Raw genomic sequence first — 14493 nt, 5'->3', positions numbered from 1 at the left:
GTCAGATGAAAAATGTAAACCACGAGCAAGCGCCATTCTGATAAATCTCGCGCAAAAACTGGGCGAGCAGGCGAAATTACGTACGAGGACAGCATGCTCTTAAGAACTTTATTTCTATGCGGAACACTGATGCACCACATACAAAATGACGTCTCCCAATGATCTTCAAGCATCCCTCCGTTTCCTGACGTCATTGTCTGCCCCTTAAAAGCTATACGTCCCGTTACACGGCCAACTGTGCGTTCTCATTGACACACGTTTGGCACCGTGATACCTAGAAGACAATTTTTGGCGCACCAGGCTTAGGCAGTCCTTTTCAAGGCTTTTTCAAGGCTTATGTTAACATTTTTTTTCCCCGGTCGTGTTTTCTGAAAAGCGGAGACCCTTGTTGTCAATGCGCGGGTGCAATGCGCGTTTTCAGTGGAACAGACGACGGAATTTTCGACGCTCAAGTTTAGTTTTTTAGCTTTTCATCCGTTACCTTCTTTTTCCCGGAAGTCTCAAAAATTACACGCCCGTGCTAATTACGCCAGAACGAAGTTTTCAAAACGTTTGCCCATTTTTTTTTTATGCCGACCACATGTTTTACCCGAGTGTAATCAAATATCACTCGAAAGAAGTCGTGTATTCTTGGGGGCTGTGAAGTTCGCTGACCTTTCCGCGAACTGGACGGTCTCGTGTTAGCCAGGAAGACCGCACAAGTGGGGTCGGAAGTGGTTGTATGGTGATCAGCGCGTCGCCAACAAAGGGACCCGTCCCGTCACTGCCTCCCCTTCATGCAGCGGACGTCCTTTTCTCCCCGCCGTCACGGGCTTAACCCGCCGTCGGCATATGCTTGTCTAGCATGTATACGTGTGCGAAAGAGAAAACAGATGACAATGTTAGGAAAGCAGTAAGTGCCCTGCCCTGGGTGTGGTGGAAAATGGTGGTCGCGTTTGTGCTGTTTGTGTATTTGATTGCAACCTCTCCTTTCCAAAATGTTTAATCAGCATTCTTCCCCCAATCTGTGACTGGTTGGCGGAAACCTTATTTAACTTTCCCTAACCACTGATTGGTGAGGTGAGTCGCTTGTAATCTTATTGGTTGTTGTCCCCGCTAAGGGCGGAGACAGAGCTTGAAGGTAAGCGCTATGGGTTGAACCAAAGCTCAATTCTTCTGCTCAACGGTTTAGTCATGTTGTAAATAGTTTTATCCTTGCTTGTTTCTTCTTGTATTATTTATGTTTAAATAAATAGTTAAACTTCTCCTTTCTTCGAGTAACGTGAATGTTTGCGGGTTAGAACCACCGGGTCATCAAGAAACCCCGATTTCATCATCAACAAGGTGTTTCCTCCCATCGCCACCTGAAGGGGATTGCAACTGGCGCAGTCTGGAGAGGGGAAACTGAACTGAGGCCATAAAGAAATTCGCGTCCCCGTAGAACTCGACGCGCGACCATTTGAAATTAACCGCTATAGGGAAAGAGCACAAACCGCAAGGCGTGGGCGCACCCTGCGATAGGATAGGATACACTTTATTGCTCTAACAAGGTCTTTCGGTCAGACAGGTCTTCATCTTCAAGCAGATGTCTCCCTCCGTCTTGCAGAGGTCGGCGCCCCTATTCCAGTACACCGCTGAGTTCGGCCGCTCGCTGGGCATGAATTTGGAGGATTTGGTTGCCGCTAGAGGGCACACTCTCCCACTGCTCCGCACTCGGATTTTCTGAGCCATGGAATGCTTTATTTCTGTCACATTCCCAAGTAACATGGTATAGGGTGGGTGTTGCACCGCACCATGGGCAGATGTCCCTGTATTGGTTCGGGAACATTTTGCTAAGGACGTGTAAATTGGGCTGTGCTGCAAACCTGCTGGAGGAAGCTGCAAACCAGAATCCTTCGCTAATTGCGCACCACCAAGTACACCATGGCGCGAGCAGGTGGGCGTGCCTTTAATTAATTCACAGCTGCGCCATATTGCGCCGACCGGCGTGCCTCGCGAAACTGCTCGAAAGGCAGCGTAATTTGGTAAAAAATCGAACGGTTCTCAACTTGCCACTGTCGGAAAACAGCAGGAGTGCCGCGAACTGCGCCAGCATAGCCGCAGGCAACGAAACGGTCGCACCTCTTCACGTCAAATAGCGAAACCAAGCGAGAGACGCAATGCGTGCTGCCTAGCACATTAAAAAGGAAGCGCCTGCATGCGGCGGCACATAATGCATCCAAATTGGCCTAGGAAGCAGAACATATAGCTAGCATACAAGACAAGATAAGCTACAAGTGATTTTTTACCAGTGTTGCCGGTAACGCGTTACTTTTTTCGGTAACTTAGTAACGTACTCGTTACCATTTCAGAACTCTAACGGGTGACGTACTTACGTTAACATTTATTGGTAACGTGAGGTGTCACGTTACTAGTTAAGACAGCGCAGAGCCCCTACAGTGATGTCCTGAATAAACAAGATGTACAGGTGCTCCCGACAACCCTTGTTGGGGCTCGCATGCACGCCAGAAAACAGCTGCTCTTGACAACGCACCCAACTAAAAAAAAAAGAGTGAGAATATCCCTAAAGCATGAAACACGTGCACGAACACACATTCACACACTTGCCTTCACCTACGTCCCCTTCCGAAACCACTCACACACACAACTCTGTAAAGAGTGGAAGCATGCGGAGCATTTTGGAACATCACATTTTTTCATAATTACCTTAAATTTGACGATAGTTCAGTCATGTTTTGTTTGTCAAGTTAGAATTGATGATGAAATGTCATTTTGTGTTTAATGTCGCATCCAGAAAATGGCTTCACCATGTGACACAGAGTTAGAAGCCATAACATGCAACTCTACAGGCAACTTTAGGCCACTACAACGTTGCTAAACTCCTGCACATTTGTGCAACGTATTCTCATTAAATCAGGAATTCGCGTAAAATCTTTTTTGGGCTAGCATTTTGATGTGACATGTGAGCTTTATAAAATTGTTATCATAAGTTCTTAAGGCGAAGGTTAATTAAAATTAATGGCCAAGAAGTAACGGCAAAGTAATGTGCGGTACTTTTTTTTTCAGTAGCGGTATTTATTCCGCGTTACCTTTTTTTGTAGGTAACGTAGGGCGGTAACGCGTTCCTTTTTTTAGCGTAACGAGCAACGTATTTAATTACTTTCTTTTGGTAACGCCTACAACACTGCTTTTCACCCCACCATGTATATAGCGGAAAGAAAAAAAATACGGGCAATTCCTTCATGGGCTTTAGTCGAACCTGTCACGACTCGCTAAACTGGAGTTCAAGTAAACAAGCAGTCATGTGGGGCGGGGTGACCTTGATCAATCCGACCACGACTCGAACCTATCGGGTTCATGCAAACAGGGGTTTAGAGATGGTCAACGCGCACGCCTCTTACATTCAGAACGTGCTTGGCAGCGCAATAATTAAGGTTCGGACTTTTCGCTTTAAACCGGAAAAGGTACGCCAAATTCAATTTTTCGAAATTCAGTTTTAATAGAAGAGAGGCAGTACCCATGACATAAATGCCACAGTTAGCTTGAATTACCTGTTCAAGAGAATAAATTATTACGAACGCGAGGCAGGGGAGTAGTGAGATCGTGGTACCTCTTGATTAAGCAGCGGTGTAGTGCGTTTTTCAGGCATTGCTCCACTACCTTACATGCCTCTGCACACCGACAGACTCCAGTACATCCTTGCCAGAGCTGCGCTGATTTCGATATTTAAAAAAATCTTACTATATATATATATATAAAACAACAACATGGAGGACACAGTTAAGCCCCGCTAAAGCGTATGACACGGCAGGGTTAATGCCCCCATCTCCGGAAATGATCATTCTTTAGTCTGTTCAGAGACCGGTGGGACCCGTCATTCCACTCCTGGCGAAGTGGTTACGCGATGCGCCACTTCCCTCCGATTGACAGGTGCTGCTACCAGTCGGGGTTGCGAGAGCAACCTCTCGCGACCAATCGTTAATTTGGCTGAAACCTGCCAAGGTCTCTGATGCCGAAGCTGGACAATTTGTTCCTACATCAAACACTAAATTTTCTTGCGTTAAAACGCGTTCTTTGCTTTTATTTTTGCTACTGCGTAACTCTGATGCCTTTCTTTTCACGGTGTAAGAAATCCGCGATTCTCTAATGTTCAACTACATGATAATAAGATTATGATAAAATCGCGACCGTGATGTTCTGATGAGAACGAAATGAATATCGGATCTGAGCCTTACATCACAAATTAAGGTTGCCGTTCTTTTTCCAACAAAGAATGAAATAATCAGTAACAGATGCGACAGGCGGGTGCTCACGTTTTACCAAGCAGTTTAAGAAAAACGCATTCTCTGCGAGAGCGAAATTAACATTTGTTTATTTAGTAACTTTTATTTCACATAGTACAATATGAGTAATCTGATGGTCACCAATGAATGAGTTAGAAGCTATGTTCGTGCTCCGGAGCTAATCAAAGCTGGCGAAAAAGAAACCATCATGCAAGTGTTTTTCGATGCGCCTGTTAATACATAAGAAATTGAAGAAAACAGTGAAGCGTACAAAGGTGTCCACAGGCAGGAAATTCGAACCGTTGGCCCGTATCCGCGCTGATATCTGATTCAAGGTAGCAGTGCAAACTTAATCCGAAGCTGGTCATTATCAACGTACCCGTCACGGATAAGATGATCGAGGTTTAAATATTCATTAAAGCAAAAAACCTGAGAATTTGAAGCTGTTGGCTTTTTACTAAATACGTCTGCATATGTCAGCACACGCTCTTCCCTTCCTCTTGGATGAAGTACGCTCATCCTGACATTGTGCTTGAATGGCCACTGAACATAGTCGTCCATGTCGCCCTTGTGCAGCATGTACTTCATGTACAGCATTACACATGGCGAGTATCTCAGGAACACGACTCCAGGAGACATGCAGTAGCCGCACAGGTACACCTCCTCGCTGTCATAATAAGCCCTGTCGTCCTTCATCGTCTGGTTTTGAAGAGATTTCACTCCTTTTACAAAAAACTCGCAGTGCGTCACTTGTTGGCATGATTTTTGGACGCATTCCTTCAATTCAGTCTTGACTTGTTCCATGCTAGCTGCAATCTGCGACAAGTCGGCCCGAGTTACGCTCAATTTATCGTCCAGTTTGTGTTCTGCACTTTTTATACCTCTAAAACAAGTGTTAACTGTATCGCTGCATGACGCCAAACATTGTTCGAGTTCAGAGTTGGACGACCTTATTTCCTCCTGGCTCTGTCCTTTCAAAGACTTTAGTTCTTGAAGTAGGGTCTCCTTAAGTGTGTTTATGCCATGAGAGATTTCGATTAATCGGTCCCCATGCGTGCTCATATCAGCATCCATTGGCTTCTTATATGCTGTGATTTGACCCGACCATGCTGCCTCATCCACTTGACCCGCTGGAACTTGGCTTTCGGATGTGACAGGCGTCGAAGTGTTGCAAGAGGCCGACCGGAGATGCGTGCACACGTCTCTGCAAAGAACGGTGGCCGAGCACCTGGTACAACGGACGGAGTGGTGTTCACATTCCAGCAGGAAATGCTGCGAGATCCCCGAAGCAGCCGTCATATAATTGCAGCCCCTGCCTTCATTCCAGCAGTTGACCTGCAAAGATACAAAATAAGTCACTTGGAGACAGGAGGTAACTATCTGGCGAGGGATCTATTTAAGACCTTCTCTGTGTATAGCCAATAGGAAATGAGTCTCGATATTATCTGCTCCTTTCCGGGAGTGAGAAAAGCGCGGAACGCGAAAAATACTTTTAAAAACAAGCTTTTCTATTTTGTAATGTGTAGTGAATATGTCTGCTTCATATTAGTTAAACTTCTCTACTCTGCCCTCCTACCGATGGGAACGGCAGTTAGCAGTACGAAGAGTACTTCAGGTCTTCGTCCGGCGACACGTTGCCGGTTGAGGCAGCAGTTCCAACTTCTCAAAGCAAAACTTATTTATTAACGACGGCACTGACCTAAAATGACAGGTGAGTAAAAGGCAGTTTAAAGAAAAGGCAGTTTAAAGAAAGGCTGTTTAAAAAAGGCTGTTAAAAACGGCCGAGCTTGAGACTCGGCGCGCTCGTCAAAATCGTTGTTTCCCACGGGTTTTAAACCCTTCGATACTTGGGCGGAGCTTTACCAAACCAGCTCTCGCCCAATCTGAACCAATAGCCATGCAATGTACAAGTGGGCGGAGCCCAGTGGACCCCGCTCCTGGAACGTGCAGGGCGCGTGACTCCGCGTACGCAGCTCGCTGCATGCACATTCCATCGATTGCCACGCATCGAATTGACAGCTAAGGAATGTCTTCCGCGGGACATGATCGCTCCTGGAAGCAGGTGCGGGGGGGGGGGGGGGAAGGGCATTGTCCCCGTGGGCTGTCGCGAGCCCAGTGGAATGCCGCCTTTCACCCTAAGCGCGGGCGTCACGCCTCGACGTGCATTCCTCGATTCCCCCCCCCCCCCCCCCCCGGGTATGACCGCTCCTGGTAACAGGTGCGGGGGGGGGGGGGGGGGGGGGGTCCCATCGGCCTTGTGGGCTTCCACTTAACACCTCCCCACCAAGAATGTTGGAGGGACACTTGCTGTACAAACAACATACCGAAGCCCACAATAGCACAAAAAAAAAATCCGGCCTTCAACAACATACAAAACGCGCGAAAGCACAAGTACCAGCACAAAAAAAAAAAACACAAACCAAGGAGGGGCACTTCACATACTACTTATGGCAATAGCGAAAAGAGTAGGTTCACAAGGATATCTTGTTGCATGCATCTACACTCAGATTTACATATTTTTCTCTTTGCGAGCAAATACCAGTCTAAACACTCATCACACAAGGATTCCATCATTAATGCACTTGAGATGTCAGTCCACAAGCACTCACACACACACACTCAGGTTGGGCCACCGTCCCGTACGTTCCTTGGCCCGCGATGTCTGATCCATCTACCTAGCACAGGCGGCTTCCTGATTTGTTCCTGGGTCAGATGCGTGGACTCATGTAGTGTGGATTCAAAGGTGCAACTCCCACTATGGAATTCCGGAACACCTTTTATATCCCCAAACTCTCCGTCAGACTCACAAATTACGCGTACGTTGTTCACTCTGGCGTAATACTTTCTTAGTCTATTGGCGTGCACCCATCGCTCAGAACCATCTCTGAACTTGACAACATAGCTATCGGGTCGTCTATGCTCTTTAATCGTTGCTGGGCCCAACCATTTAGGTCGCATCTTGTTCTGCTGGTTCGTATCTAACACGAGGACTTCCTCACCCTCACAGAACCCTTTGGCCCGTGCCCTTAGATTGTATTTCTCCGCATACGCTTTCTCCAGCTGCTTGATTTGGTGATCTACCCTCCCTGCTACTTCAGCCATTTGCTGCCGCAGCTTGATCAGAAACTCTGACGTAGCCTTATTTAGGCCCATAGGTGGTGTCCAGTTCCCTGTCCATGTCTTTTGAAGGATTCTTAATGGGCCTTGAGGGACGCGCCCATACATAGCCTCAGCTCGCGTTACGGATTCGACCGCGGCTCTCGCTGTCATCGTTGCGTCCTGCTGGTGACGACCTAGCTCATTACCAGACCCTACATTGGGCCTCTTCTGTGGGCAGTTCCACTGCACGTGACCGAATTTACCACAGCCATAGCATTTTGGCGGTTGCCTGTGCTCGTCCTTGGATCGATTTGCTTGATTTCGTGGCTCGCGCGGCTTTGCCTCATACTTTTTCGGCTCCTCTGCAGCCCTTCGGCGGCGCCCACGCCTACTGTCTTCATATTGTTCGGCACGTTGCGCAAGCTCCTTGGGTGTCAACCACTTATCTGTCTCCTGTTGGAGAATGTACTCGCGCATTTCGTCCGGCATAGTCTGCTTAGCGCGGTCTGCAACCATTAAGGCTCGCACGTCCTCTAATGTTCTCACTTTCCTACTTTGCAAGTAGTATCCAAGCGTTACGTCCAGCTGGGTGACAAACTGACCCCAGCTTTCGGCATCTTTCCTACAAGCGTAGAACCTGCGCTTGTATTCTTCAGCAGTTAATCTGAGCTCCGCGAGTACTAGCTCCCGAATTTCCTCGAAACACATTACCGTGTCGACCGACTGGTTAGCCACGAGTGCCCGAGTTTTTTCATTCAGGAAGGGCATTATAATTGGCCCCGCGATGTCATTCGGGATCTCGCAGGCCCTTATCATATTTTCGGCGCTTTTGAACCATGCAGGAATGAGGTCTTCCAACTGTGGCATTGGCGCGAGGACTGCCCTTAGATCATCCGCGTGCCGACCCAATTTTTCCTTTCTGCTGCCATTTCCCGAGGTGCTCTGACCTTTCTGAATCAGCGTCTGGAGCTGAATTTTTAGCTTAAGAGCTTCAATCTCGAGCTCCTGCTCCCTCAAGCGCGTGCTACCCTGGCTGCTGTCACACGCCGGGGTGTTAGCACTCTGCCCATCCATAATCGTCACGTTCTCCGTGTCTTCCCCGTCAGAGTCCGTGTCACTAGCGTTTCGACTTCCCACGCGCAGCCTTTGTGCTCGGGTAGTGACTGACATCGCGTTCCCGGAGAAAACGGGAAAGGGCCCACCTGTGTTCTGCAGACTTCTTGTTCGTGCTGCGCTGGGTCGGTGTCTTTCCGCTGTTCACGTTGAGCTGGTGGCGGAAGGGGTGGGAGTCCCACCGGTGTTCACTGCGGTGCCCGTCACGTCCTCCAGGCCGATGAAGTCGCCCGCCACAGATGCCGCCGAAGTCGCCGCGCTCCGCTCCGTCGGTCCGCTTCCTCGCTGTCAGCGCTGACGTGGAGCCTTGACTCCGAGGCCTCGCACCAGGGTATCGCCTCACTTGGACCTTGGTCCCCGGGGCTTCTCACCAAGATGTTGCGCCGTCAATCTTCCGGAAGGTACTGCTTCCAACCGCTCTGCAGGAAGCCGCTCAGACGATCCTGGTCACGGCACCAGTTAAACTTCCCTCTTGCTGCCCTCCTACCGAAGCGAACGGCAGTTAGCAGCAAGAAGAGTACTTCAGGTCTTCGTCCGGCGACACGTTGCCGGTTGAGGCAGCAGTTCCAACTTCTCAAAGCAAAACTTATTTATTAACGACGGCACTGACCTAAAATGACAGGTGAGTAAAAGGCAGTTTAAAGAAAAGGCAGTTTAAAGAAAGGCTGTTTAAAAAAGGCTGTTAAAAACGGCCGAGCTTGAGACTCGGCGCGCTCGTCAAAATCGTTGTTTCCCACGGGTTTTAAACCCTTCGATACTTGGGCGGAGCTTTACCAAACCAGCTCTCGCCCAATCTGAACCAATAGCCATGCAATGTACAAGTGGGCGGAGCCCAGTGGACCCCGCTCCTGGAACGTGCAGGGCGCGTGACTCCGCGTACGCAGCTCGCTGCATGCACATTCCATCGATTGCCACGCATCGAATTGACAGCTAAGGAATGTCTTCCGCGGGACATGATCGCTCCTGGAAGCAGGTGCGGGGGGGGGGGGGGGGGGGAAGGGCATTGTCCCCGTGGGCTGTCGCGAGCCCAGTGGAATGCCGCCTTTCACCCTAAGCGCGGGCGTCACGCCTCGACGTGCATTCCTCGATTCCCCCCCCCCCCCCCCCGGGTATGACCGCTCCTGGTAACAGGTGCGGGGGGGGGGGGGGGGGGGGTGGGGTCCCATCGGCCTTGTGGGCTTCCACTTAACAATATTACTCAGTATGTTCGATCAAAATGATAACTAAAAATGTTGGAGTGTTAAGAGGAGATAAAATTGTGTGCCTAACCATCCGTCAAACACCTTTAAAAGGACGGAGATCTTACTGTGAACTGACACACCATATTCGATAAAAGAGCATAACTTCCTACCGAGCAGCCCGGCAACAGGTGGCAGGTCAAAATCTTTTGTTTGCTCAATAAAAAAAAACAACGACCTGTCCCTGATAACGATGGCGACGCTCCAGCAGCGCATTCTAGGACGCATCGGGGCGCTGCACGAGAATTTCATAGCGGTGGCTTCAGACAGCCCCGGTAGAACGGCATGCGAACTTTGAATCCAATATGCGCATTTTCAGTACAAGAACAAGATACGCAGCTTAAAACATAGGGCGAAGTTAGAAGCAACGAGACGTCGGCCGCACTTATCAAAAAGGCAAACCTGCGGCCTACATTTAATTTAGCCAAGGTAACATTAAACGTAGCCAGCCATGCGAGATTACTAAGGAGCCGAGTTCGGCTACATGATTAGAATGGAAACATAACAAAGTAATGAAACCTTCGTTATGGAACGGTTTTTCTATTCGGGGAAACGAAAATTGGTAAAAGGGGGATGCTTGTCTGAAATTTCGTTATGGTAGCTGTTGACTGAATAGAAACAGTACGTAAACAGCGTTATAGCTAAGAGACGTCTTATTCACAAACTACTCCCTTTCTCGAAGCACACTGGCAGATTGTCTCAGGTCAACGTTCCACACACGGCGTCTGCCAAAGCCATAAGGCTGTGCTTCAATGATTATCAAAATGCCCGGAATTTACGATTCAAGTTTCACAACCACCGGCTTTCCTTGGGTGCACAGCAATGCACCACACATAGCATCTCCAGCGATCGGAAGCATTGGAAAGCGAGGAGAAATATCCTCTCAACATGTGAGGTCTTTTAAGCGGAAATATATTTAGCTAAGCGGTTCTATACACGGCCCAGCAGTTGGCAGAGTGACACGCATATCTTCCGCCTCGCGGTACTACCTAAGCCAAAGGATCGGCAGTTGACCAAGAATTAGCCTTTTCCCAGAACACTGCGCCCTCTACCGTCACATAACTATACCAAGAATGATCAGGTACTGCTTCAAAGTAACCTTAACAGAATTGAAAACTTGTGTTCCACCTGGCTAATGACGCTCAACATATAATAATAATAATAATAATAATAATAATAATAATAATAATAATAATAATAATAATAATAATAATAATAATAATAATAATAATAATAATAATAATAATTGGTTTTTTTTGGGGGGGGGGGAAGGTAATGGCGCAGAATCTGTCTCATATATCGTTTGACACCTGAACCGCGCCGTAAGGGAAGGGATAAAGGAGGGAGTGAAAGAAGAAAGAAAGAAGAGGTGCCGTAGTGGAGGGCTCCGGAATAATTTCGGCCACCTGGGGATCTTTAACGTGCACTGACATCGCACAGCACACGAGCGCCTTAGCGTTTTTCCTCCATAAAAACGCAGCCGCCGCAGTCGGGTTCGAACCAGGGAACTCCGGATCAGTAGTCGAGTGCCCTAACCACTGAGCCACCGCGGCGGGGCTACTCTGAACATATCCAGATGCAAATTCATGCCGGTAACACGATAGCGCACTAATATCAACTACGCTACGCGTAATTATTGAACTCAACCACGCTTACCGAAGTAGAATCAGATGGTATCTAGGAATCCATGTCAACAACTACCTCACCTGACCAGAGCACATCACGAAGGTTGATGCTGACGCATCGAAATCACTCGGTTTTACCAGATGGCAGACTCAGTTTTTCACTTTCTGCACGAGAAATTTATCGCAGCGGTTTCAGGCCGCCACACTAGAAAGGCATGCGAACCGTTAGTCTAAGAAAGGCCCGATCAGTACAAGAAAAGCGAGATACACTGCTTTGCCCATAAGAAAAGATAGAAACAGGGAGACATCCGCCGCACGCTAAATACTTTAAACCACATGCTAGCCATGGAAACACTAAATACAGGCGGTAATGAGCGATTATAACTAAGGCTCCGCATTCGGCTATCTTATTAAGTTTGAAACATGGGAAAGTAATGCAAAATCTATCGCCTCTTTTTCTCTCTTCGTGGAAAGGTGTATTCGTAAAAAGGAGATGTTTCGATGAGAGCTCGGTATTGCATGTGTTGCCCGAGGAGACACCGCAGTTATACCGAGCTTTAGCTAGTGGATATCTGATTCCCAAATTACTCCCCTTTTTGAAGCATGTTGGCACCATTTATCGAATCAGCATTCGATGCACATCCTCGGCTAAAACCAGAATGCCATGCTTCAATGATTATCCAGATTAACGCAGTTTACGCCGAAAAGATCGATACCACCTGGTTCCTTTCGGAGCTCACCAATGTACCACGACTAACGTTTTCAGCACTCGAAAGCACTGGAGGCTGAGGAGGTTTCCTCTACAGACTAAGCCTGGAAGTTTACCGCCAATACCGGTTGGATAAATCTACCTTTGAAACAAAATACCAAGAAAAAAGAAGTGTGTACGATTTAAGAAAAAGCATCATAGTCAAGCCCCGAGCTCGAACAAACTATGGACATCAAAGATTAAGCTGTCAGATAGCAGATTTATTAAACAACTATCCCGTCATTCACGACCTATTAACTGAAAATCTTTCATTAAGCAGGTTTAAGAAAACACTCAAGGGATTATTCTTAACGGAAGACTAGTGTGTTATGTTTTCATGTTTTTCTTCTTGTTTTCAATTTTATGTTCCATGTGCTTCAAGTTCGATAGTTTACATGTATTTTATGTTTGGAAGTGTTTTGTTAACATGTATTGCTAGCAGAAGTTGCTGCCCTTATTCTTGTACTCTGTTTCCTGTACATATTCTTGCACTGTAAAAAATATATATAATAAGGGGGTTGGGGGATACAGTTTCATCTAAGACATTTCTCTGCATGTAAACTCTGTTGAAACTCTGCATGAGTGTCAAACCGCTGCTTGCCACAGGGTGGCGTGACCTCGTCAGGCACTTTTCCGCCTTTTGTCACGTCCCCCAAGACAATAGTCTTGTATTATTGTCTTGAATAAAAAATGATTGATTGATTGATTGATTGATTGATATCTCTCTCTGAGCTGCTTTGTACGACGCAGCAGTTAGCGTAGGGGCAGATATATTTTTCCCGGGGAGAGGATTTCAAATACTTAAGCTGTGGGGGTCCTCTTCATTTTACGAATGTGGTCTATCGGGAGTTTAACGTCCCAAACCGACTCAGGCTACGAGGGAGGCATTAGCAGAGGGCTACGGGAATTTCGATCCCTTGGTGTTCTCTAACATGCACTGACATCGCACAGTACACGGGCCTCTAGAATTTCGCCTCCATCGAAATTCGACCGCCGCGGCCGGGATCGGACACGGGTCTTTCGAGTAGACATCCGAGCGCCATAACCCCTGAGCTACCGCGGAGGCTTTATTTGAATGAAACCAGAAAAATAATTATAGAAACGAGATATAAAACAAAAACAAGAAAAGGAAAAGAAACGAAGAGAACAATATTATAAAGATAAAGAAAATAAAAATGAAAAATCGAGAAAGATAAGAGAGGACAGGGGAAAGGCTTTCGGGCATTTCCACTCTTAAGCCTACAGGTGCAGTACTGTAATATTACACGGATATCATTGCTATCCAGCCTAATTTCATTACGGCGACAAAAAGGGCGCTGCAGCAATAGGAACATTTTACAGGGTTATACTGTCCTCCGACGGATGTGTAATGTGTAGACATGCGATAAACACTGTGCAGCAAATCGCAAGGCGCAAACGAAAACAAACAAAAAGAAGCCGCCCATTCTCGTAATTACCTCTCTTCTCAGGAGATCTTCAGCAGTGAAGTCCAACAGAATGACGTCCTCCTTTTCGTAGTGGTTGCCGTCCAGAGGACACTCGTTCAAGCCGCCCTGGCCGCACTGTTCGTAGCAGCACTCGCACAGCACGTGCAAGCAGGGCAGCAACGCGGTCCTCTTGCGCACCAGGCCGCAGGCGCTGCACACCCGGTTGGCTGGAATAGGCTTCAGGAAGGTCAGGGGCCTCCAGTCAAGTTCCGGGGCGAACCCAACCAGCGTGTACTGCCGGCTTGCAGGATTCATAGCTCTCAAGGTAGGTTTGTTCGCTGCGCCGGCCGTTCGTGGAACTGCTTTTCCCACCGCCTAAAAGCGCGCCCTAATCTTGCTGCCGGCGGTCGTCAAGGCCACAGTCCCAACTCCAGGAGCTGACTCACGTCCACGGAGTAAAGACAGGAACGCCCGCGCGGTGCAATGCGCTCGGTTGGCGCGATTTTGCTGCACTAATGTCCAGAGATGGCGCTGGTCCGGCGTTTAGCTTCGGGCTGCTCTCTCTCCCTTTTCTCTTGCTGGCTGGCCGAAGGGGCTCTGTGCGGGTGTTGTTTGTGCACGCTTTCTCCTCACCCTATCCTCCTCGCAGAAACAGCTAGCATGCCTCAATGCTCCCTTCAACCCCACCCCCACACACACACACGACCCCGCCTCGGCCGCTCCTTGAAGGGTGGTGCTTTTCTTTGAAAGGGACAATGTCGCATCAGCGGGGACGGCCACATGTTTGAAGCTACTTCTCCCCAAACCGGTTGCATGTGCGAGGTTCCGCGTCCGCGCGGTCACAGTTTTCTTGGTAAAAGAATGCAGCGCGAAAAAAACAAGGACGAACAGAAGTGGACAGGACAGGGCCAACAGGCCCAAACAGCCGCTTTAGTTCAACAGTTTTCTTCGGCCGCAAAACTTGCAAGATGCCCGATTGCT

General features: G+C 48.1%; 2 protein-coding genes across 2 annotated transcripts in view; both read right to left on the bottom strand.

The window, feature by feature from the left end:
* The window catches only part of LOC144104382 (TNF receptor-associated factor 6-like), a 375592-nt gene that overhangs the window by 124531 nt on the left and 236568 nt on the right, over positions 1-14493 (bottom strand). The window lies entirely within an intron of this gene.
* On the bottom strand, positions 817-14382 carry LOC144104394 (uncharacterized). Its single transcript, XM_077637371.1, has 2 exons — positions 13543-14382; positions 817-5597 (listed from the first exon to the last, which is right to left on the bottom strand). Exons 1-2 carry the CDS (start codon positions 13825-13827, stop codon positions 4593-4595), a joined length of 1290 nt encoding a protein of 429 aa, XP_077493497.1. The 5' UTR covers positions 13828-14382; the 3' UTR covers positions 817-4592.

The sequence above is a fragment of the Amblyomma americanum genome, chromosome 9, assembly GCF_052857255.1.
Source record: "Amblyomma americanum isolate KBUSLIRL-KWMA chromosome 9, ASM5285725v1, whole genome shotgun sequence".
Lineage (NCBI taxonomy): Eukaryota > Metazoa > Arthropoda > Arachnida > Ixodida > Ixodidae > Amblyomma > Amblyomma americanum.
Note: the sequence above shows the minus strand (reverse complement) of the source record. Positions and strands in the feature narration are given on the sequence as shown.

Excerpts from the sequence above, each read along its gene's own strand:
- LOC144104394 (XM_077637371.1), bottom strand. The coding sequence starts at position 13,827 with ATGAATCCTGCAAGCCGGCAGTACACGCTGGTTGGGTTCGCCCCGGAA. Across the intron at positions 5,598-13,542 it reads AAGATCTCCTGAGAAGAGAG|GTCAACTGCTGGAATGAAGG; the intron begins GTAATTACGAGA and ends GTATCTTTGCAG.